At 43.2% G+C, this 25221-nt stretch overlaps 1 protein-coding gene across 7 annotated transcripts in view; it reads right to left on the reverse strand.

Moving 5' to 3' along the window:
• The window catches only part of pcbp3 (poly(rC) binding protein 3), a 177645-nt gene that overhangs the window by 65771 nt on the left and 86653 nt on the right, over positions 1–25221 (reverse strand). For 4 of the 7 annotated variants that reach the window (XM_055871009.1, XM_055871008.1, XM_055871007.1 and 1 more), the window contains 2 exons: positions 6991–7160; positions 6506–6572 (listed from right to left, as the gene is read on the reverse strand). In XM_055871009.1, the coding sequence (XP_055726984.1) occupies positions 6506–6572; positions 6991–7028 (105 nt within the window). In that variant the 5' untranslated portion in view covers positions 7029–7160. The remainder of the gene's footprint in view (positions 1–6505; positions 6573–6990; positions 7161–25221) is intronic. The other 3 variants (XM_055871012.1, XM_055871011.1, XM_055871010.1) reach the window with 1 other exon arrangement.

The following is a 25221-nucleotide window of genomic DNA, read 5'->3' on the forward strand; positions in this document are numbered from 1 at the left end:
AGACTAAGTCCAAAGAGAGTCAATGCAGATAGTCCGGGTAGCTTTTTGGTTAACTATTTAGTAGTCTTATGGCTTGGGGGTAGAAGCTGTTCAAGGTCCTGTTAGTTACAGAATTTTTAGGGCCTTCCTCTGACACCGCCTGAAATAGAGGGCCTGAATGGCAGGGAGCTCTGCCTCAGTTATGTACTGGTACCCTCTGTAGCGCCTTGGGGTCGGATGCCAAGCAGTTGCCATACCAAGCTGTGATGCAGCCAGTCATGATGCTCTTAACGGTGCAGCTGTAGGGCCTATGCAAAAATATTTTCAGTCTCCTGGGGGGGGGGGGAAGGCGTTGTCGTGCCTTCTTCATGACTATGTTGGTGTGTGTGGACCATGTTAATTCCTTAGTGATGTACACACTGAGGAACTTGAAGCTCTCTACTATCTCCTCTACAGCCCTGTCGATGTGGATGGGGGCATGCTCGGCTCCCGTTTCCTGTAGTCCACGATCAGCTCCTTTCTCTTGCTGACATTTGAGGGAGAGGTTGTTGTTCTGGCACCACACTGCCAGGTCACTGACCGCCTCTCTATAGGCAGTCTCATCGTCATCTGTGATCAGGCCTACCACCGTCATGTCATCAGCAAACGTAATGATGATGTTGGAGTCGTGCGCGGCCACAAAGTTATGGGTGAACAGGGAGTGTAGAAGGGGCATAAGCACGCACCCCTGAGGGGCCCCTGTGTTGAGGGTCAGCGTGGTGGATGTATTGTTGCCTTCCCTCACCACCTGGGGGTGGGCCATCAGGAAGTCCAGGATCCAGTTGCAGAGGGAGGTGTTCAGTCCCAGGGTCCTGAGCTTAGTGATAAGCTTGGAGGGCACTATGGTGTTAAACGCTGGGCTGTAGTCAATGAACAGCATTGTCACATAGGTGTTCCTCTTCTCAAGGTGTGAGGTGGCATTGTGGAGTACAACAGAGATTGTGTCATCTGTGGACCTGTTGGGGCAGTATGCAAATTACAGTTGGACCAGAGTGTATTGGATGATGGTGTTGATGTGAGCCATGACTAGCCTTTCAAAGTACTTCATGGCTGCAAATGTGAGTGCTATGGGCGATAGTCATTTAGACAGGTTACCATGCCGTTCTTGGGCACAGGAACTATGGTGGTCTGCTTGAAACATGTACTCTAGGTATTACAGACTGGGTCAGGGAGAGGTTGAAAATGTGAAAAAGTGAAGGGCACCCGCCAGCTGGTCAGAGCATGCTCCGAGTACGCGTCCTGGTAATTCCTAGTAATGCGCCCTGGTAATGCGGCCTTCTGAATGTTAACCTGTTTAAAGGTTTTACTCACATCGGCTATGGGGAGCGAGTTTACAGAGTCGTCTGGAACTGCTGGTGCTCTCATGCATGGTTCAATGTTGCTTGCTTTGAAGCAAGCAAAAATATAAACGCAACATGTAAAATGTTAGTCCCATTTTTCATGAGCTGAAATAAAATAACCCAGAAATATTCCATGCGCACAAATAGCTTTTTATCTCAAATATTGCGCACAAATTTGTTTACATAATTGTTAGTGAGCATTTCTCCTTTGCCATGATAATCCATACACTTGGCAGGTGTGGCATTTCAAGAAGCTGATTAAACAGCATGATGATTATGAAGGAACAATAAAAGGCCACACTAAAATGTGCAGTTTTGTCATACAACACAATGCCACAGATGTCTTATGTTTTGAGGGAACATGCAATTGTCATGCTGAATGCAGGAATGTCCACCAGAGCTGTTGCCAGAGAATTGAATGTTCAACGTCCAATGTTCAATGAGCCAACTTCGTCTGAGTCCAGCCACCCGGACAGCTGATGAAACTGCGGGTTTGCACAACCGACACATTTCTGCAAAAACTGTCAGAAATGATCTCAGGGAAGCTCATCTGCATGCTCGATGTCCTCACCAGGGTCTTGACCTGACTGCTGTTCGTCATCGTAACCAACTTCTGTGAGCAAATGCTGACCCTCAATGGCCACTGGGACACTGGAGAAGTGTGCTTTTCACAAATTAATCCCGGTTTCAACTGTACCGGGCAGATGGCCAACAGCATGTATGGCGTCGTGTGGGCGAGTGGTTTGCTGATGTCAACTTTGTGAACAGAGTGCCCCATGGTGGCGGTGGGGTTATGGTATGGGCAGACATAAGATATGGACAACAAACAACATTGCATTTTATCAGTGGCAATTTGAATGCACAGCGATACCGTGACAAGATTCTTAGGCCCATTGTTGTGCCATTCATCCGCTAGCATCACCTCATGTCGCAAGGATCTGTACACAATTCCTGAAAGTGCGTTCCAGTTCCCGCTAGTATCCATCAACTTTGCACAGCCATTGAAGAAGACCGGGACAAAATTCCACAGGCCACAATCAACAGCCTGATCAACTCTATGAGAAGAAGATGTGTCGGACTAGATGAGGCAAATGGTGGTCACACCAGATACTAACTGGTTATCTGATCCATGCCCCTACCTTATTTTTAAGGTTACTGTGACCAACAGATGCATGTCTGTAATCCCAGTTATGTGAAATCCATAGATTAGAGCCTAATACATTTATTTCAATTGAATTATTTCCTTATTTTAACTGTAACTCAGTAAAGTCTTTGAAATTGTTGCATGTTGCATTCATATTTTTGTTTAGTGTAGCTCATCTGACTCACTGGGCAGCTCGCGACTGGGTTCCCCTCTGTAATCTGTGATAGTTTGCCAGCCTTGCCACATCCAATGAGGTCATAGCGGGATTTCTTATAAGCATCCAGATTAGTGGCCCACTCCTTGAAAGCGACAGCTCTAGCCTTTAGCTCAGTGCGGATGTTGTCTGTAATCCATAGCTTCTCGCTGGAATATGCTGGAATATGTATGTACAGTCATTGTGGGGACGAAATCGTCGATGCACTTATTAATGAAGCCGGTGGCTGAGGTGGTAAACTACTCAATGTTATTGGATGAATCCTGCAACATATTCCGGTCTGTACAAGTGAAACGGTCTTGTAGTTTAGCATCCGCTTCATAAGACCACTTTCGTATTGAGCTCGTCACTGGTACTTCCTGTTTGAGTTTTTACTCGTAAGTAGGAATGACATGCTGGTAAAAATAAGCAGGTAAAAAGTTGGTAAAACTGATTTCAGTTGCCCTGCAATAAAATCAGTGGCCACGGGAAGTGCCACCTAATGGATTTGCATTTTCTTGTTTGCATCTGTGCATTTATAAATGTGAATACATGCACTTACTAATACCTCAGTTGATGATTAATGTAGATCCTTATAAACCACGTATAAACCATTTAATTTTAGTGTGCACTATATATATACTTTCTGAGCAATTATAAATGACTTGCTCCTTCCTAAAAGCTGGCCACATTAGTAGACATTACCTGATGCTCCACGCTAGCCTAGCATGCTTAAAAACTTCTCTAGGATAGGGGGCAGCAAATTCACTATTGGATAAATAGCGTGCCCAATTTCAACTTCCTTGTACTCATCCCCAGAATATAAGATATGCATATTATTAGTAGATTTGGATAGAAAACACTCTGAAGTTTCTAAAACTGTTTAGATCATATCTGTAAGTATAACAGAACTTATGTAGCAGGCAAAACCCCGAGGACTAACCATTCATTTTTTTATTTTTTTAAGTCACTGTCTGTTCAATGAGATTTCATTGGGAAGCCAGATTTCTGATCACTTTGTTCTCAGTTCCTACTGCTTCCACTGGATGTCACCAGTCTTAGGAAATCGATTGAGGTTATTCATTTGTGCAATGAAGAAGAAGGCCATCAGGAAGCAGTGTAACGTCATGTGTACTGTTTGAGAGTTGCGCAAGACTAAAAAAAGTAGCGTTAGTTTGTTGATCTCCTGTATTGAAAACAGATAGACCCGTCTTCAATTTGATCTATTATTAACGTTTACAAATACCTTAAGTTGTATTACAAAAGTACTTTGAAATGTTTTGGCAAAGTTTAGAGGTGTCACGATCGTCTTCGGGTGAAAGAGAGGACCAAGGCGCAGCGCGATATAAATACATTCTTCTCTTTATTAGAAGAAGACAAACGAAATGAACACTATACAAACTAAAACTAAAACAACAAACCGACGACCGTGAAGCTATACAAAACAAATAAGTGCAGACACTGGCAACTTACACATAGACAATCACCCACAACCTACCTAATGACTATGGCTGCCTACATATGGCTCCCAATCAGAGACAACGATAGACAGCTGTCTCTAATTGAGAACCAATCTAGGCAACCATAGACTTACATAAACACCTACACTGAACACAACCCCATGAACTCTACAAACACCCCCTAGACAATACAAACACCCTAGATGAGACAAAAACACACAAACATCCCCCATGTCACACCCTGACCTAACTAAAATAATAAAGAAAACAAAGATAACTAAGGCCAGGGCGTGACAAGAGGTAATTTTTTAGATATTTTGTATTGACTTTGAGCAAATTGGAAGCTGTTTTTTTCTGGATCAACCGCGCCAAATAAATGGACAATTTGGATATATATGGACGGAATTAATCGAACAAAAGGACCATTTGTGATGTTTATGAGAAATATTGGATTGCCAACAAAAGAATCTCGTCAAAGGTAATGCATGTTTTATATTTTATATCTGCGTTTTGAGTAGCGCCGGCAGGGTTGAAATATGCTACTCTCTCTTTGTTGACATTGTGCTATCATCAGATAATAGCATCTTATGCTTTCGCCGAAAAGCCTTTTTGAAATCTGACATGGTGGCTGGATTCACAACGAGTGTAGCTTTAATTTGGTATCTTACATGTGTGATTTAATAAAGTTTGATTTTATATAATTTTTTTGAATTTGGCACTCTACATTTTCCCTGGCTATTGGCCAAGTGGGACGGTAGCGTCCCACATATCCTAGAGAAGTTAAAAAAAAAGGTTGTTTAATAAAAAAATTGCAGTATTTCAAATTTCTCGATTTTGCAGCTTGGATAATGGGGAAGTTAGGAGTACAGCGACACCTTCCATCCCTGGATTGGGGTACATTGTCAAGCAATATCCCTTGTCTGTCACCGCGGTGAAAACATATTGGCATAGGACTGAACTTCAAGTGAGTATACAAAACATTAAGAACACCTGCTCTTTCCATGACACAGACTGACCAGGTGAATCCAGGTGAAAGCTATTTTCCCTCAATGATGTCACTTGTTAAATCCACTTCAATCAGTGTAGATGAAGGGGAGGAGACAGGTTACACAAGGATGTTTAAGCCTTGAGATAATTGAGACATGGAAAAAATATTAAAGTGCCTTCGAACAGGGTATGGTAGTAGGTGCCAGATGCACCAGTTTGTGTCAAGAACTGCAACGCCCCTGGGTTTTTCACGCTCATCAGTTGCCCGTGTGTATCAAGAACGGCCCACCAGGCTATTCTGAGGGGGGGTTCTAATCACGCCTGCTCCCGCTCTCCCTCGTGCGCCAGGCTCCCAGCATTACGTACTCCTGCCACCATCAGTACGCAAACCTGCCTTTCCCCGTCACATGCATCAGCGTATTATTGGACTCACCTGGACTCAATCACCTGTTTTTTACCTCCCCTATATTTGTCAGTTTCCCACCTCTGTTCCCCGCTGCTGCATTAATTGTCAATTGTCGATGTATACCCGTTTGCTGACGCTGCTCCTGTCTTCTCTATCTATTCCTAATTAAATGTCAACTCCCCGTACCTGCTTCTCCACTCCAGCGTCGGTCGTTACGGGTTCCTAATGTTTGTTTGGCATAATCAGTGTGTATAGTGCAGATTAGGGGCTGCAAAGTAGTTGATTAATAATTAGTCAAGGGTTTATAAGGATTTACGTTAATCATCAACTGAGGTATTAGTAAGTGCATGCACTCACATTTACAAATGCACCCATTACCAATTCATAAATATCCCATTCATGAAATATTATAAATACATTTAAAAATATGTAAATAAATGCTCAGTCAAAATATGAATCAACCAATTAACAAATGTCTTATAAATAATCAAAAGAGTTGACAATAACTCCTTTATAGCTGGTTTATAAGTACATTATTAATAATTTACACATTGTGAACATACTATGATCAAACACCTTATTATTTATCTTATAAATCAATAATACATAGTTTAAAATAGCGTTGATAATTCCGTAAATGACTTAAAATATTGCTTATTGACTTTTACAAATGAAGAACAATGATTAATATATGGTAAGTACACTTTATAAACTGCTTATAAATGGTTTAATAAGGAGCCTTAATATAAAGTGTTACCACAGCTTTTCGAGGCATCACTTCATATTCACTAGCAAAGAGCCCAAGTGGCAATTGCAATGCACTTGCAAAGGTCAAACAGCTACCCAATCTAACTGTTGCCAAACTAAAATATGCCTGCAATCACTCTCTGTCATCTTGGTCTGGTGCAGTACGACTAGGGAAGCTGGACAGTGATGGCTTTGAGCGCTAACACTCACCTCTCCTCCATGGTCACATGCACTCAGCATCACCCAGAAGGACAGCAGCTGAGTCACCGGCAGCCAGCTGGCCAATTAACAACAACAATCATTCCAACCACATTTCCATCTAGCTTCTGTTTGGTTGTGAGATAACATTATAGTGTAGGAGATAACTATTTTTTATTTTAATTTATGTTTTATAAACGATACAAAACATACACATCCAAATGAAAAGGTCGTACAAACATCAACTACATCACACCTGCCCAGATCCACAAGCACACACCCCCATATCCAACGCCCGCATGATGTTTGAGGTTAAATTATTTAATTTTGTCAATGTTTGGTTTTGCAGAAACGGTCTGACAAGATGAAAAGGAAAACGTTCTCTTTATTTAATGATTCCATGTTCTGCGTGAGCTACTGTAATTCAGACATATATCAACTATTATCTAGGTTTCTCTTCCTTAACCAGAGATGTGTGAAGACTAGAGATTGCTTACTTTGCCGTGCATGAGGAGGCGGATGGTGAGGGTGACATTGAGGCCGCCCTCTGGCTGGACTTTGTTGGGTTCCATAATGGGAGTGGAGGTGAAGAGAGGAGGAGTGTGGTCGTGAAGAGGGTTTCCTCAGGAATGGGAGGAGTGTGATGGTACAGAAGCCGGCCAGTCACCTGGAACACAACAAGGAGATACCAACAAACCCAGAAAGGTTAGGTCATTCAATCAGCTAATCAAAGTTTAGATCCAGTGACTGATTTTAGACATGAGTACCCAATTCTTCCATACAGAACACGACAATAATAACCATTCATGTTGGATTCCAGATAATTTAGTACATAAATGTAATTTCAGTTTACATGAAGGAGATTGTCTATAATAACATTTCAAAAAGTCAATTTAAAATCTAATTGGGTTTCATTCCAGCCATGTACTGAAATAGCTGGAATTGACTTTGATGCTGGTCTAATCTGCTTGAATAGATATGACGGATCATCTTCATGAGAGTGTATAACACAAGAGGGAGCACCTCTCAAACTGTATTCAGGACAGGCTTCTCAGATGTTGTTACAAGTAGGATCAAATGAATCAATAAGAAAAGTTTTACAACGAACACATGAAATTAGTGACCATCCCAAGTAGATCTCAACTCAATCGTACACTTGCCACTGTACTTTTTTAAAAGACCTTTCACATCCGGCATGGCAGACAGACTTCTCAGCAAGAGGGGGTTTTCAGTGCACCAGTGCTGAAAAGTGATTTAAAGCCACAGTCTAAAAATGATTTCAGCAGCCTTGCTAAGATCCTATAATCATATTTCACAGGACTGCGCTGAAGCTCAAATTGCATAGTGACAGCAAATCCATCACCTCCACACTTGGCTATGAATTTCGGGAAGGGTTGGGGAGTAACTGATTACATGTAATCACTAACATGTAATCTGATTACGGAAAACAATCGCTGGAACATTAGTGATGTAAACAGTTAAAATATTGTAATCAGATTACAGATACTTAAAAAAACTAGATGATTACTTATTGGACTACTTTTACATTCAGAAGGGATGTTTGTGAAGGGTACTGAGTTTACATAATCCAAAAGTTATGTTACTGTTTAAAATGTTGGTCAGGTAACTAGTTACTGTAACAGAGAAAGTAGCCTACCCAACCCTGATTAGAAAGTAGCCTACCCAACCAGGGCTTCCAATTTTGACTTCCTCATTTAAGTACCTGGATCAAAGTACAGAAAAAGTGTTCAAGCTCACCTGAAGTCAATACAATGTAGCAGCTTACATACACTACATGACCAGAAGTATCTGTACACCTGCTCATCAAAAATCTCATTCCAAAATGATGGACATTTATATTTAGTTGGTCCCCCCTTTGCTGCTATAACAGTCTCCACTCTTCTAGGAAGGCTTCAACTAGATGTTGGAACATTGCTGCGGAACCTGCTTCCATTCAGCCACAAGATTATTAGTGAGGTCGGGCAGTGATGTTGGGCGATTAGGCCTGGGTAGCAGTCGGTGTTCCAATTCATTCCAAAGGTGTTTGATGGGGTTGAAGTCAGGGCTCTGTGCAGGCCAGCGAAGTTCTTCCACACTAATCTCGACAAACCGTTTCTGTATGGACCTCGCTTTGTGCACGGGGGGCATTGTCATGCTGAAACAAGAAAGAGCCTTCCCCAAACTGTTGCCACAAAGTTAGAAGCACAGAATCATCTAGAATGTAATTGTATGATGTAGGGTTTAGATTTTCCTTCACTGGAACTAAGGGGCCTAGCCCGAACCATGAAAAACAGCCCCAGACAACTATTCCTCCTCCACCAAACTTTATAGTTCACACTATGCATTCGGGCAGGTAGCGTTCTCCTGGCATCCGCCAAACCCAGATTCGTCCGTCAGACTGCCAGATGATGAAGCTGATTCACTGCTCCAGAGTCCAATGCCGACTCTGTGGCTTTACACCACTCCAGCCAACGCTTGGCATTGGGCATGGTGATCTTAGGGTTGTGTGCGGCTGCTCTGCCATGGAAACCCATTTCATGAAACTGACGACGAACAGTTCTTGTGCTGACGTTGCTTCAAGAGGCAGTTTGGAACTCGGTAGTGAGTGTTGCAACCGAGGACAGACAATTTTCACGCACTTCGTGCCTCAGCACCCGGCAGTCCCGTTCTGTGAGCTTGTGTGGCCTACCACTTCGCGGCTGAGCCGTTGTTGCTCCTAGACGTTTCCACTTCACAATAACAGCATTTACAGTTGACCGGGGCAACTTTAGCAGAGCAGAAATTTGATGAACTGTCTTGGTGGAAAGGTGGCATCCTACGACGGTGCCACATTGAAAGTCACTGAGCTCTCCAGTTTGGGTCATTATACTGCCAATGTTTGTCTATGTAGATGTATGGCTGTGTGCTCGATTTTATACACCTCTCAGCAACGGTTGTGGCTTAAATAGCCAAATCCACAAATTTGAAGGTGTGTCCCCAACTATTGGTGTAAATACAGTGGTTCTTAATTTTGACCTATAGCCTCGTAAGGAAATGGCCCCTTCGGAAATGTTGTGAATTCATAGGCAGGTCTTTTTTTTTAGGTTTTGTTCATTTGTAGAATGAAAAAGTGTATGCCAAAACATTCTAACTGAACATTTAAGAAAGGAGGATTGATATTTAAAATGTGTCTTTGAAAGCATAATGGTGCAGCATTACTTCCTGCTCATTATTCCTGAAGAACATCCATTATCCATTTCTGCCTCCCAGACACAGTGACACACACACCTCTACTCGAGGCCATACAGCTCTCTTTGATACAGCGGCGGAGCAGAATTGTGTTCCGTTTTAATGGGTCATGTGGGTCTTTGATCAAGGGATTGAGAGACTGGAATGCGCCCTCCCCCTCGATAACTTGCGGCTGTTGAGGTCCACCCAGAGTTAGCAAGGGGCAGGGCATCATGCTTTGACGCAGATGTGTGGACATGAGTCATTGATGCAAAGATAAATCAAGTTCACACACACATTTTTTGTGTGATTGAGTTTAAGTGTGTCTGTTAGCGCGTGAGTGTATGTGTGCATGCGTGTGTGTGTCGCCTGTCTATGCCTGTGCGGGTATTTGTGAGCATAAGAGATAGAGATAAAAAGATTAATAGATAGGAAGAGGGTACATGGATGAGTGCTATGATAACAGCCAACCAGTTGTGCTCCCAATCTTCCAGCCCAGTTTATATTGCATAAGACACTATTCCAGGTTAAAATTAACTGGCAAGTAGACAGACATAAACCCACTCTGATGTCTTGGTGAGAGGCATGCCACTGTGGCATCAACGAACCTGTGCAAGGTGCACACTGACCAGACAGGACACATTATACACCAAAACATCCCTCTCTCTCTCTACCCAAAGTCCCTACAAGGCCTGTTTTGAGACCCAAGGGACACTATGCAAAAGAATGGGGCATTGCTGTACAAACATGAAATAGACGATTTGTTGGTTTTCTTCATCAGTGGATATACAGGAAACATGCTGGATAAGGTCATTGAAATTGGTCATCGAGGGAACAAAATACACAATGTTTTCCTAAATGAAAATATTTTTCCCCAGCTTCCTGCTCCACAGACAGTGGAGCATGTTACAGTCAGTGGAAGTCACCCCTTACTACTCCCTCCCGGCCGTTACCACTGCTTTCGGCCATCTGTGTTTGCCTAGCTTTCTGGTCCGTAACCACTGCAGTTCATTGTGTGGAATTCACACATTCATATATCAGAGTAACACTTATTTTGCAAGTGCTGGTCATTTTTCTATTCAACCCCATATCACTCTCTACCACCCATCACCACTGCCCTTTAGAAACCTTTTATGAGGCAGCCACTCTCTCTGGTTGTCTTGACACGCTGACCAGCATAGTCTTCGATATCAAACACAATCACGCTTCATAGCTGGGGCCAGATTTGAACCTCCAACCTCTGCCTAAAAAGCAAGTTGCAGGGTTGGGGTAGGGGCTAGGGGTCGTTTCTGCTGGACGGGCCATACATTTGAATACGCTTCTAATTTAGAATGATAATCTAGTCCCATTGCAGTATATGATACATAAAAATGACATCTATTGTTATAATGTTATTTGTATTGTGTGTAATTTCATGTAATTTGCGTATTTTCCTTGTTGTTGTCAGGATCATTATCTCTCGTGACGTGTGATGTAGAAAGCGGGTCAGGCTTTCCGCTCAAGGGCTTTCGGCCCCTTCTTTGTTGCTAACTGTTAAATCTAATCATGCTTAATGCCTGGTCAAACTGCTACCCAAATTGTATTTTTTCCGTTTTCTCTCATTTGTGTTGAAACTGAAATTCTGTTGACAGTATACATGTACCCACACAAATCTACACCAAATCCCAATTACACGAAATCACCTGGGACTGGGAGTCAAGTAATGTAACAATTTCATCTGCAAAGATCACTATTTTTGTTAAAATGATCGCTTCTTTTCTAGTGAGGGGTTGTTACAATCACCCTCAAAGCATATAAACAGCAAAGTGTCTTTGATTCATAACTAGTTCTCGTTTCTACTGCTGTTTTCATGGACATAGCGAGTCGGGACTGTGTTAACAACACATTTCCAGCGATGCAGACTTAACCTAGGGCTATCATCTCTTTTCTCCATACCAAAGAACCCAAACATGACCCTTCTCACTAAACTGTCTCGATAAAATGTTCTTTTTCAAATTGAGATCATGAATCGAAATCTAACTGAGACCACAGGCTCTTTTATTAATTCGTTTGAAACTGGGAAATGTTTTTTATATCCTCACCTGATAGGAAAAATATTGTATTTGAATGAGCTTACTATTGCAAGAAAGTAATATATCCACTATCAAACTATTCAGTGGATCAGGCAACGTAATGAAAATAATTCAGGCTCCCTCCTCAAAAATAAATTATGAATAAAGTAATGAGACAAGCTAAACAGGGAGATGACCGTCAGTAGGCTTGATTATCTCTGAATGCTTTATTATCTCTGTAGCATAACTCAAGAGGTGGATTTTGACAGTGTATTCTATTGGTGGTCTGTTCTGCACCATTCGATGTAAGCCAATGAGAAGGCGGTTTCCTGACAATTTTGCTGAGATTTTGTAATTGTTGGGGTCGAGGTAGATCAATTGACCATGCTTTAAAAAACATTGAATGCCACGCAGTATTTCACAAAATAGTAAAAATTATCTTCTTTATTTCCAAAAATCATGGAAATCAAATAGCCACCGTATTGCCTTCGATCTTAAAACCTGGCTGACAATTAGGATAGTCTACGTCCACAGATCAAGTTCTTCTTGGCTGAGCTCAAGGGAACTTGACAGAGAGACCTGGCTAGATCGAGAACCATGATTTATCGTATTAGCCACATCACTACTCCTGTCAGGGGATAAAAGACTGCAGTGTAACAGGAAGTGACAGTGTTTATTAGCGACACTGTTGCTCATGTGAGATTTCAGGGTAAATTACCGACAGGGGGCATGGGGCCTTTTCTCCCCTCCTCTCACAAACCCTCCTCAGCCATAACCCACAATGCACTGCATACAAGAAGAGACAAAATAGGATCAAAAAAGGAGGTGATGATGAAAAAGTAACAGAAAGAGGAAAGGAGGAATGTGGGGAAAAGGGCGCTCGGGGCTACCATCCTGCTTTCTCTCCACTCCAAATGGTGGTTTCTCTGAAAGGACGACACAGATATTCACAGAAACAAATTGCTTTCCCCCCACACACTCAGTGTAGACAGTCCATTCAGACAGAATATGAAAAGAGCGGAACTACTTTTTTCGTGCAGACAACTCATACATGTACCAAACAAAGCACTTCTATTAAGGAACGCGTAAACTGAGCTTGTTATACACTGGAGGTGGCAAATACATTCCTCTCCTTGAGCAATGAACTACAGATAACTGCCAAAATAAAGGAAACTCGTAAAGTGTCTTAATAAGGCGTTGGGCCACCACGAGCCAGCACAGCTTCAATGCACCTTGGCATACTCTATTGGAGTGATGCGAAACCATTCTTCCACGAGAAATTCCATAATTTGGTGTTTTGTTGATGGTGGTGGAAAACGCTGTCTCAGGCGCCGCTCCAGAATCTCCCAAAAGTTTTCATATGTGTTGAAATCTGGTGGCTGACGGCCATGGCATATGGTTTCATCATTTTCATGCTCATCAAACCATTCAGAGACCACTTGTGGATGGGGACATTGTCATGCTATGGAGACATAGCCATAGTAGCCAAAATAATGGCTTGCCCAGCATTTTGTACATGACCCTAAGCATGATGGGATGTTAATAGGTTAATTAACTCAGGAACCACAACTGTATCACTCATTTACTCAAGCTTTTCCATTATTTTGTCAGTTAACTGTACATTATATGGCCCACATAAAAATGCTATACCATCAGGCTATATTTTCTGGGACTCATGCCACTCTTTCATAAATATCAGATGTGAAATGGCGATGAAAATTCAGTATATGAATGGTATGTCACATGCTCCGAATACAACATGTGTAGACCTTAGAGTGAAATGCTAACTTACAAGCCCTTTTCCTGTAGTCCGCAATCATCTCATCACATTGAGGGAGAGGTAGTTATCATGGCACCACATGGACAGGTCTCTGACCTCCTTCATATAGGGTGTCTCATCATTGTCTGTGATCAGGCCTACCACTGTTGTGTCGTCGGCAAACTTAATGGTGGTGTTGTAGTCGTGCCTGGCCATGCAATCATGGGTGAACAGGGAGTACAGGAGGGGACTGAGCATGCATCCCTGAGGGGCCCCCGTGTTGAGGATCAGTGTGGCAGATGGGTTGTTACCTACCCTTACCACCTGGGGGAGGCCCATCAGGAAGTCCAGATTCCAGTTGCAGAGGGAAGTGTTTACTCCCAGGGTCCTTAGCTGAGTGATGAGCTTTGAGAGCACTATGGTGTTGAAATCTGAGCTGTAGTCAAAGAATAGCATTCTCACATAGTAAGTGTTCATTTTGTCCAGGTGGGAAAGGGCAGTGTGGAGTGCAATAGAGAATTCATCATCTGTGGATTTGTTGGGACGGTATGCAAATTGGAGTTGGTCTTGGGTTTCTGAGATAATGGTGTTGATTTTGGCCATGACAGCCTTTCAAAGCAGTTCATGGCTACAGGCGTGAGTGCTACAGGCCGGGAGAAAATTACGCAGGTTACCTTAGTGTTCTTGGGCACAAGGACTTTGTTGGTCTGCTTGAAACATTTTGGTATTACAGACTCAGTCAGGGACAGGTTGAAAATGTCAGTGAAGACACTTGCCAGTTGGTCAGCTCATGCACGGAGTACACGTCCTGGTAATCCGTCTGACTCCACGGTCTTGTGAATGTTGACCTGTTTAAAGGTCTTACTCACGTCGGCTACGGGGAGTGTGATGACACAGTCATCCGGAAGCGCTGATGCTCTCATGCATGTTTCAGTGTTGTTTGCCTCGAAGCGAGCATAGAAGTAATTTAGCTTGTCTGGTAGGCTCGTGTCTTATACTCGTAGCTGTGCTTCCCTTTGTAGTCTGTAATAGTTTGCAAGCCCTGCCACATCTCACAAGCGTCGGAGCCGGTGTAGTATGATTAAAGGGCATAAAAGGATTTCTTATACGCGTCCGGGTTAGAGTCCCGCTCCTTGAAAGCGGCAGCTCTAGCCTTTAGCTCAGTGTGGATGGTGCCTGTAATCCATGGCTTCTGGTTGGGGTACGTACATACGGTCACTGTGGGGACGACGTCATCAATGAACTTATTGAAGAAGCCAGTGACTGATGTGGTGTACTCCTCAATGCCATCGGAAGAATCCCAGAACATATTCCAGTCTGTGCTAGCAAAACAGTCATGTTGGTTAGCATCTGCATCATCTACACTAGTTCTTAATGCAACCGCTGTGTTAGATTTTTTTAATTAACGTTACTACGACATACAGCTTAGGTTATAGCGAGACCGCGCCGAAATTAATGGCGGAATATTAGTCTAAACATTTTCGACAGAAATACGAATTAACATCATAAATTGTTCCTACTATTTGATGAGCTTCCATCAGAATCTTTTACAAGTTGTCCTTTGTCCAGAATAATCGTTGTTCGGTTGTAGCATGTCGTCTTCATCGGTGGAATTAGCAGCAAACGCTAGCCATGTGGCGCAGAAGTGTCCAACTCAGCATAACGCATAACAAAGAAAATACAGAAAATCGCAACATACTGATATAAACTGATATAACTCGGTTTAAAAAAACTACATTATGATGTTTTTAACACATTTAACACATATATCAAATTAAATCATATATAAAACAAAATCTTTTCAGAGCGCAATGGAGAGGCCCTTCTTGCGTCAGCCCAAACCATGAAAAGACCAGACCTTCCGTTCCAACAGGTCTTGTTCAGCCTCAGATCTAGCTAGACACCCCATTCCAACTCTCACTGCCTACTGACATCTAGTGGAAGGCGTATGCAGTGCATGTCGTCCCATAGATTACATGCAAATTAATAAACTGACCCTGGAACAGAGCCCTCGATTTCAGATTTTTCAGTTCCTGACAGGAAGTTTGCTGCAAAATGAGTTCTGTTTTACTCACAGATATAATTCAAACGGTTTTAGAAACTAGTGAGTGTTTTCTATCCAATAGTAATAATAATATGCATATTGTACGAGCAAGAATTGAGTACGAGGCAGTTTAATTTGGGAACGATTTTTTACAAAGTGAAAACAGCGCCCCCCCCTATTGAGAAAAGGTTTTAACATTAGATTTTGTGCACCAGCTGTTGTTTACAAATATACACAGACTGACACCCCTTGTCTTACGGATTGCAGCTGTTCTATCAGCGTAGCAGCGTAAACCCCTCCAGCTGTATTTTACCCATATTGCGTTCAGCCACGACTCAGTGAAATATAAGATATTACAGTTTTTAATGTCCTGTTGGTAGGATATTCGTGATCGTAGCACGTCGAGTTCGTTATCCAATGATTGTACGTTGGCTAATAGGACTGATGGTAGAAGGCACCCCGACCTACGTCCCCGATATCTCCGTCTCTTTCTCCTGTGAATGACGGGGATGAGGGCCTTGTCCGACTCGTTAAAGAAAAATATTCGTCCAGTACGAGATGAGTAATCACTGTCCTAATATCCAAAAGCTATTTTCGTTAATAAGAGACGGTGGCAGAAGCATTATGTACAAAACAAGTTACAAATAATGCGAAAAAACACACACAATAGCACAATTGGTTATGAGCCCGTAAAATGGCATCCACTGCTAGTGTATAGCCTGACTGCTCCAGTGCTCAAATACGGTGCATTCGGGAAAGTTTTCAGACCCCTTGACTTTTTACAAATTTTGTTACGTTAGAGCCTTGTTCTAAAATGGATTAAATAAAACATTTTCCTCAGCAATCTACACACAATACCCCATCACGACTAATACTATTTTTACAAATGTATAAAAAATCTGAAATTACTTATTTACATAAGTATTCAGACGCTTTGCTATGACACTCGAAGTTGGCCAAACTGATCAATCGGGGGAGAAGGGCCTTGGTCAGGGAGGTGACCAGGAACTCGATGGTCACTCTGACAGAGGTCCAAAGTTCCTCTGTGGAGATGGGAGAACCTTCCAGAAGGACAACCATTACTGCAGCACTTCACCAATCAGGCCTTTATGGTAGAGTGACCAGACGGAAGCCACTCCTGAGTAAAAGGCACATGATATAGAGTTTGCCAGAAGGCACCTAAAGGACTATCAGACCATGACAAACAAGTTTCTCTGGTCTGATAAAACCAAGATTGAACTCTTTGGCCTGAATGCCAATGTTCACGTCTGGAAGAAACCTGGCAAAGATTAATGGAGTGACGTACAGAGAGATCTGAGATGAAAACCTACTCGAGAGAGCTCAGGACCTCAGACTGGGACGAAGGTTCACCTTCCAACTGGACAATGACCCTAAGCACACAGCAACGACAATGCAGGAGTGGCTTTGGGACACGCTTCTGAATGTCCTTGAGTGGCTTAGCCAGAGCCCGGACTTGAATCCGATCTAACATCTCTGGAGAGACTTCAAAATAGCTGTGCAGCGATGCTCCCCATCCAAACTGACAGAGCTTGAGAGGATCTGCAGAGAAGATTGAAAAAACTCCCCAAATATAGGTGTGCCAAGCTTGTAGCATCATACCCAAGAAGACTCAAGGCTGTAATCGCTGCCAAAGGTGCTTCAACAAAGTACTGAGTAAAGGGTCTGAAAGCTTATGTAAATGTGATATTTCAGTAAAAATGTGTAAAAACCTATTTTGCTTCGTCATTAAGGGATATTGTGTGTAGATTGATAAGGGGGAAAACAATTTCATTAATTTTATAATAAGGCTGTAACAAAATGTGGAAAAAGTCAAGGGGTCTGAATACTTTCCGAATGCACTGTATTTGGTAGCCTAGAGACAGATTAGTCTTCTCTTTTTAGCAGAAGCCATTTGCTTTCCAGCCTGTGTTTTCCAACGATTATATTTGAAATATTGCGAAAGGCCTGTTTTGCCTGCATGCTGTTCACGTTCACTGACAGATTTGCCGAATATTCCAGACTGGAGGCATGCCTTGTGATTGGGCTACACACAATCCACAACTAGGCAACTTTTTATAAATAAGCTATTGATCCTCTGTGGCTAAATTATAGGCCTACTCCTGATGTAGTATTCTGAATTATACAATTATTTTCTGAACAGACAGCAGTAATAACTTTGGCAAATGTATCAGGGGTGCTGCAGCATCTCCAGTACCCTTCCCATGGCTATGATTCTAAAAGGAAATGAATGATGAAGCACAACGCTGGAGAGATGAGAGTTGCAGGGTCATGTCTATCAGAGCAGAAAGAGGTAGATAGATCAGAGAAAGTGAATCTCATTCTAGTTCTAGGTCTATAGCAGGGGTGGGCAAACATTTTGGCTCGAGGGCCACATCGGGATTTTGAAATTCAATGGAAGGGGACCAATTGTTTGCTGAAATCAATTTGAGGGGGCCTCCACGAGTGGCACAGCGGTCTAAGGCAGATCATCGCAGTGCTTGAGGCATCACTACAGACCCGGCTTCGATCCAAGCCTGTGTCACAGCTGGCCATGACTGGGAGACCCATGAGGCGGCGTACAATTGCCCCAGCATCGTCCGGGTTAGGCGAGGGTTTGGCAGGCCAAGATTTCCTTATCCCATCGTGCTCTAGCGACTCCTGTGGCGGGCCGGGCGCATGCATGCTGAAACAGTCGCCAGGTGTACGGTGTTTCCTCCGACACATTGGTGCGGCTGGCTTCCGGGTTAAGTGGGCATTGTGTCAAGAAGCATTGCGGCTTGGCTGGATCGTGTTTCGGAGGATGCATGGCTCTCGACCTTCACCTCTCCCAAGTCCGTACGGGAGTTGCAGCGGTGGGACAAGACTGTAACTACCAATTGGATACCATGAAATTGGGGAGAAATAAGGGCAAATAAATTGTAATTTAGGAAAAAATAATGTATATCTACGTGTTGTTTTTTTTATGTCTCGCGGGCCGGATTGAAGTGCGTACTTTGCCCCCCCTTGGTCTAAAATGTTGTGCAAACCATGAACCCAGGCCAACACAAATCGATTCTTTAGAGTATCAGGCACGTTTTCACATTACGTTTTTTAAAGGGCAAGAAAACTTACATGATTGCTTTTATTATCATTTTTACATTACAAACAGTGAAAATAGTTGTTCATGCCAGGAGAGGTACCAGATCCTGGCAAATTAGTTCTGGAACCTAACAGTCCAAAACTGAGAGGTGCTGGATCCGGCTCAAAATAAGCACTGGTGATTACCCCAGCTCCAACCCTCAGCCTTATAGCAGATTAAGTGGGGTTGTTGATGTTGACTTAAAAAAAAAAAAAATTAAGGAGAGTGCCTTTAATGGAACCACTTTGATGTGGAAAGAACCTCCTTTGTGTTACATTGAGTCTATTGACAGCCCTTCCTAATCACTAGTATGGGACTCAAGAGGCTTCATCTCTCTCATTGCGTGTGCTTGGCTTTCTCAGTGAGCAACGGGTCCCTATCTCACATGAACACACCTCCTTTAAAGGCACTGGATCCCTCTCTGAATGATTGTGTATAACATATTGACAGCATGTGAATAACATTGTTTCTATAAAGGTCTCAAGCCAGGATTTTGTTTTAAATAAAAATAAAAAAGGAGTACCAGTACCGCTTTGTTCCAGAATTATGTAATTTAAACGCGATGACTACATTGTTCCTTGTGGCTAAATAAATTTGATTTTACTATATTTATTTATTGCATTTCAGATGATAATACATGACATAGATAATACCCAGTTATCATACTAATGGTGGCTTTTTGCAGTTTACCGGATTTTCCTTTTTAACAGAACATTCACCACTCCCTTAAATGGCTAACTCCGCCCTCTTACAGCACAGGCCGAGGTCCTGAGACATGAAACACACTACCTCAGCTCGGAGTCGGCTCAAATAGGCAATTATAAACGCTTCTGATGGTGTGTTTGTGTGATGCCGGACAAAGGCTGTTTTCAAACAATCCCACGACTACTGCTGTGTCTACAGACCACAAACAAACAAAAACCGAATCTCAGAGAATGATGGCACAACTGGTAAATAATCGCTTTTACTGTCAATATGTCAGTCAGTCAGGTGGCTTGCTGCTGGCAGAGACCTTTATTGCATTAATGTTGAAGGGCTCTGGCTAGTAGTACTTAGCCAGCTAGAAGGATGAAGGTAGAAGCTAACGTTCAACAGAGCCTTCCTCATTAGGAGCAAAAAGTAGGCTACTTAAGTTCTCATAATAACTCTTTGCTCGTACACGCTTTTTACAAATGTTCTATAGAATTGAGGTCAGGGCTGTGATGGCCACTCCAATACCTTGATTTTGTTGTCCTTAAGCCATTTTGCCACAACTTTGGAAGTATGCTTGGGGTCGTTGTCCATTTGGAAGACCAATTTGCGAACAAGCTTTAACTTCCTGACTGATGTCTTGAGATGTTGCTTCAATATATCCACATGATTTTCCTACCTCATGATGCCATCTATTCTGTGAAGTGCACCAGTCCCTCCTACAGCAAAGCACCCCCACAACATGATGCTGCCACCCCTGTGCTTCACGGTTGGGATGGTGTTCTTCGGCTTGCAAGCATCCCCCTTTTTCCTCCAAACATAATGATGGTTATTATGGCCAAATAGTTATATTTTTGTTTCATCAGACCAGAGGACATTTCTCCAAAAAGTACGATCTTTGTCCCCATGTGCAGTTGCAAACCGTAGTCTGGCTTTTTTATAGTGGTTTTGGAGCAGTGGCTTCATCCTTGCTGAGCGGCCTTTCAGGTTATGTTGATTTAAGACTTGTTTTACTGTGGATATAGATACTTTTATACCTGTTTCCCCAGCATCTTCTCAAGATCCTTTGCTGTTGTTCTGGGATTGATTTGCACTTTTCGCACCAAAGTACGTTAATCTCTAGGAGACAGAACGCGTCTCCTTCCTGAGCGGTATGCTTGAGGTCATTGTCCATTTGGAAGACCCATTTGCGACTAAGCTTTAACTTCCTGACGGATGTCTTGAGATGTTGCTTCAATACATCCACATAATTTTCCTTTCTCATGATGCCATCTATTTTGTGAAGTGCACCAGTTCCTCCTGCAGCAAAGCACCCCCACAACATGATGCTGCCACCCGCATCGTTCACGGTTTGGATGGTGTTCTACGGCTTGCAAGACTTTTGCCTCCAAACATAACAATGGTCATTATGGCCAAACAGTTCTATTCGCTTTTTTTTATGGCGGTTTTGGAGCAGCGGCTTCTTCCTTGCTGAGCGGCCTTTCAGGTTATGTCGATATAGGACTCGTTTTACTGTGGATATAGATACTTTTGTACCTGTTTCCTCCAGCATCTTCACAAGGTCCTTTAATATTGTTCTGGGATTGATTTGCACTTTTCGCACCAAAGTACGTTCATCTCTAGGAGACAGAATGCATCTCCTTCCTGAGTGGTATGGCGGCTGCGTGGTCCCATGGTGTTTACACTGGCATGTTATTGTTTGTACAGACGAATGTTGTACCTTCAGGCGTTTGGAAATTGTTCCCGAAGATGAACCAGACTTGTGGAAGTCTACAATATTTCTTCTGAGGTCTTGGCGGATTTATTTTGATTTTCCCATGATGTCAAGCAAAGAGGCACTGACTTTGAAGGTAGGCCTTCAAGTACATCCACAGGTACACCTCCAATTGACTCAAATGCCGCAGAATTCTATGGCACGTTATTTAAGTGTGAACCACTGGTACAGTTAATCCTAGTTAGTGCTAGTTTTACCACCAGAGGGCATCTTTGAGAAGCATTTGATAGCATTCAATAGTGGCTGTACCAGAGAATTTAAAACAATTTTATCGTTATTTTATTAATGAAAGCATAAAGATGCTGATGAAGAAATACAGTACTGTACAGCATGTTGTACTGTATTGCATCTTGTTTACATCTGGTTTACATTCTTTACTGTAACCACAATGTCACAAAGAATTTGTATCTACCTTTCCAATTGCTTTTAGAGTTTGGGATTAATTTGATTAATATTATGGTGTTTCTATTACAAGAAAAACGAAAAACCCTCTGGATTTCCGTTAGGATGTAGCCGATAGGTAGGCCGATAGTATATCGAAAAATATGACTCTCCGACAATAATTACATATAGAGGATTGGAGGATATTTCAGTGATATTTATTCCCATAGTAATTCGTTATGGATCCATAACTAAATAAACATCGGAATTTTGAAAGAGTATTTTTATCATTATTTTAATGAAAGCATAAAGATGCCATTATTAATTGCATTGTTTTAGTTTGAACGTGCAGACTGGCACTAAGAACAGCGGGAACGTTTCCCTAGTCAACACCGTTATTAGTGCAATGCCCCTTAAGGTGTTGCTCTGTGCTACGCAGTGTGGCGGGGTGGGTGTCCCCCCCTTCCCCTTCCTCCTACTCCCTTCCCCATGGGTTAGGTCTGTCTTCTGTGCGCGGCTTTGTGGCCTTTCCCGTGCCCCCTGCCCTCGTGCCTTGAAACTTGCGCGCTTTCATTGGATACGGCTGGAGAACTTGTTTTCAAATAACATAAAATGAGCGAGAAAAAGGCCATTCATGAACATGGGGTGAGACATAGTTACTAATTTGTAAATAAGGCCAGTTGGTTATTTAGAATAATTTCTTTCTGTTTTTAGAGGGAGAGAAACCAAAAACAAACAGTCATCTCATGGGTCTCCCAGTCAACGCCGGCACAGGTATTGAACCAGCATCTGTAGCGACACAGGTTGCACTGCTGTGTAGTGTCTTAGACCGTTTCGCCACTCAGGCGATGTACAATGTGACTGGTCGGGAGTGGGCTACAGTACCACAGGAAGAGACTTCTTCACCACACTGTCTGTGTGGGTGGCCCATTTCAGTTTGTCTGTGATGTGTACACCGAGGAACTTAAAACCTTCCACCTTCTACACTGCTGTCCCTTCGATGTGGATAGGGAGACGCTCCCTCTGCAGTTTCCTGACCTCCACGATCATATGCTTTGTTTTGTTGACATTGAGTGAGAGGTTGTTTTTCTGACACCACACTCCCTCACCATCTCCCTGTAGGCTAGATTAGGCCTGGCACGCAGTCTGGGTTCCAATTCATCCTAAAGGTTTTCGATAGGGTGGAGGTCAAGGCTCTGTGCAGACCAGTCAAGTTCTTCCACACCGATGTCAACAAACCATTTCTCTATGGACTTTGCTTTGTGCACATTGTCATGCTGAAACAGGAAAGGGCCTTCCCCAAACTGTTGCCACAAAGTTGGAAGCACAGAATCATCTAGAACATCATTGTATGCTGTAGCGTTAAGTTTTCCCTTCACTGGAACTAATGAGGCTAGCCCGAACCAACAGCTCCAGACCTTTATTCCTCCTCCACCAAACTTTACAGTTGGCACTATGCATTGGGTTAGGTAGCGTTATCCTGGCACCGTCCAAACCCAAATTCGTCCGTCGGACTGACAGATGCTGAAGCTGATTCATCACTCCAGAGAACACGTTTCCCCTGCGCCAGAGTACAATTGTGGTGAGTTTTACACCACTCCAGCCGACGCTTGGCAGGGGCAGCTCTAGCAGGACAGAAATTTTAATAACTGACTTGTTGGAAAGGTGTCATCCTATGACGGCAAAGCTAAAAACATTGAAAGTCACTGAGCTCTTCAGTAAGGTCATTCTACTGCCAATGTTTGTCTATGGGGATTGCATGGCTGTGTGCTCGATTTTATACACCTGTCAACAACGGGTGTGGCTGAAATATCCAAATCCCAAAATTTGAAGGGGTGTCCACATACTTTTGCATATGAACTCAGCAAAAAAAGAAACATCCTCTCACTGTCGACATGTCAGAGTTATTTTCTGCAAACTTAACATGTGTAAATATTTGTATGAACATAACAACATTCAACAACTGAGACATAGACTGAACAAGTTCCACAGACATGTGACTAACAGAAATGGAATAATGTGTCCCTGAACAAAGGGGGGTCAAAATCAAAAGTAACATTCAGTATCTGGTGTGGCCACCAAATGCATTAAGTACTGCAGTGCATCTCCTCCTCATGGACCAGATTTGCCAGTTCTTGCTGTGAGGTGTTACCCCACTCTTCCACCAAGGCACCTGCAAGTTCCCAGACATTTCTGGGGGGAATGGCCCTAGCCCTCACCCTCAGATCCAACAGGTCCCAGACGTGCCCAATGGGATTGAGATCTGGGCTCTTCGCTGGCCATGGCAGAACACTGGCATTCCTGTCTTGCAGGAAATGAAAAACACAAGGGTACCACATGAAGGAGGAGGATGTCTTTCCTGTAACACACAGCGTTGAGATTGCCTGCAATGACAACAAGCTCAGTCCGATGATGCTGTGACACACCGCCCCAGATCATGACGGACTCTCCACCTCCAAATTGATCCCGCTCTAGAGTACAGGCCTCGGTGTAACGTTGATTCTTTCGACGATAAACACGAATCCGACCATCACTCCTGGTGAGACAAAACCGCGACATGTAAGTGTAGAGCACTTTTTGCCAGTCCTGTCTGGTCCAGCGACGGTGGGTTGGTGCCCATAGGCGACGTTGTTGCCGGTGATGTCTGGTGAGGACCTGCCTTACAACAGGCCTACAAGCCATTAGTCCAGCATCTCTCAGCCTATTGCGGACAGTCTGCTCACTGATGGAGGGATTGTGCTTTCCTGGTGTATCTCGGGCAGTTGTTGTTGCCATCCTGTACCTGTCCCGTAGGTATGATGTTCGGATGTACCGGTCCTGTGCAGGTGTTGTTACATGTGGTCTGCCACTGCGAGGACGATCAGCTGTCCGTCCTGTCTCCCTTTAGCGCTGTCATAGGCGCCTCACAGTACGGACATTGCAATTTTTTGCCCTGGCCACATCTGCAGTCCTCATGCCTCCTTGCAGTATACCTAAGGCACTTTCATGTAGATGAGCAGGAACCCTGGGCATATTTCTTTTGGTGTTTTTCAGAGTCAGTAGAATAACTGTGACCTTTCATAACTGTGACCTTAATTGCTTACCGTCTGTAAGCTGTTAGTGTCTTAACGACCGTTCCACAGGTGCATGTTAATTAATGGTTTATGGCTCATTGAGCAAGCATGGGAAACAGTGTGTCACGTTCTGACCATAGTTCTTGTGTGTTTTGCTTGTTTTAGTGTTGGTCAGGACGTGAGCTGGGTGGGCATTCTAGGTTGTGTGTCTAGTTTGTCTGTTTCTATGTTTGGCCTAATATGCTTCTCAATCAGAGGCAGGTTTTGTGTTGTCTCTGATTGGGAATCATATATAGGTGGCTTGTTTTGTGTTGGGGTTTGTGGGTGGTTGTTTCCTGTCTTTGTGTTTTCTCTGCACAAGCTAGGACTGTATCAGTTTGCCATATTTTGTTATTTTTGTAATTGTTAAGTGTTCACGTTTATCGTCATCATTAAACATGTTGAACACGAGCTACGCTGCGTCTTGTCCGATCCCTGCTACACCTCCTCTTCAGACGAAGAGGAGGAAGGCTGCCGTTACAGAACCACCCACCAAACTCGGACCAAGCAGCGTAGTAACGGGCAGCAGCGACAGCAGCAGCGGCCCAGTACACAGGACTCCTGGACATGGGAGAAAATTATGAACGGTAAAGGACCCTGGGCTAAGGTTGG

The sequence above is a fragment of the Salvelinus fontinalis genome, chromosome 19 (genome assembly GCF_029448725.1).
Source record: "Salvelinus fontinalis isolate EN_2023a chromosome 19, ASM2944872v1, whole genome shotgun sequence".
Lineage (NCBI taxonomy): Eukaryota > Metazoa > Chordata > Actinopteri > Salmoniformes > Salmonidae > Salvelinus > Salvelinus fontinalis.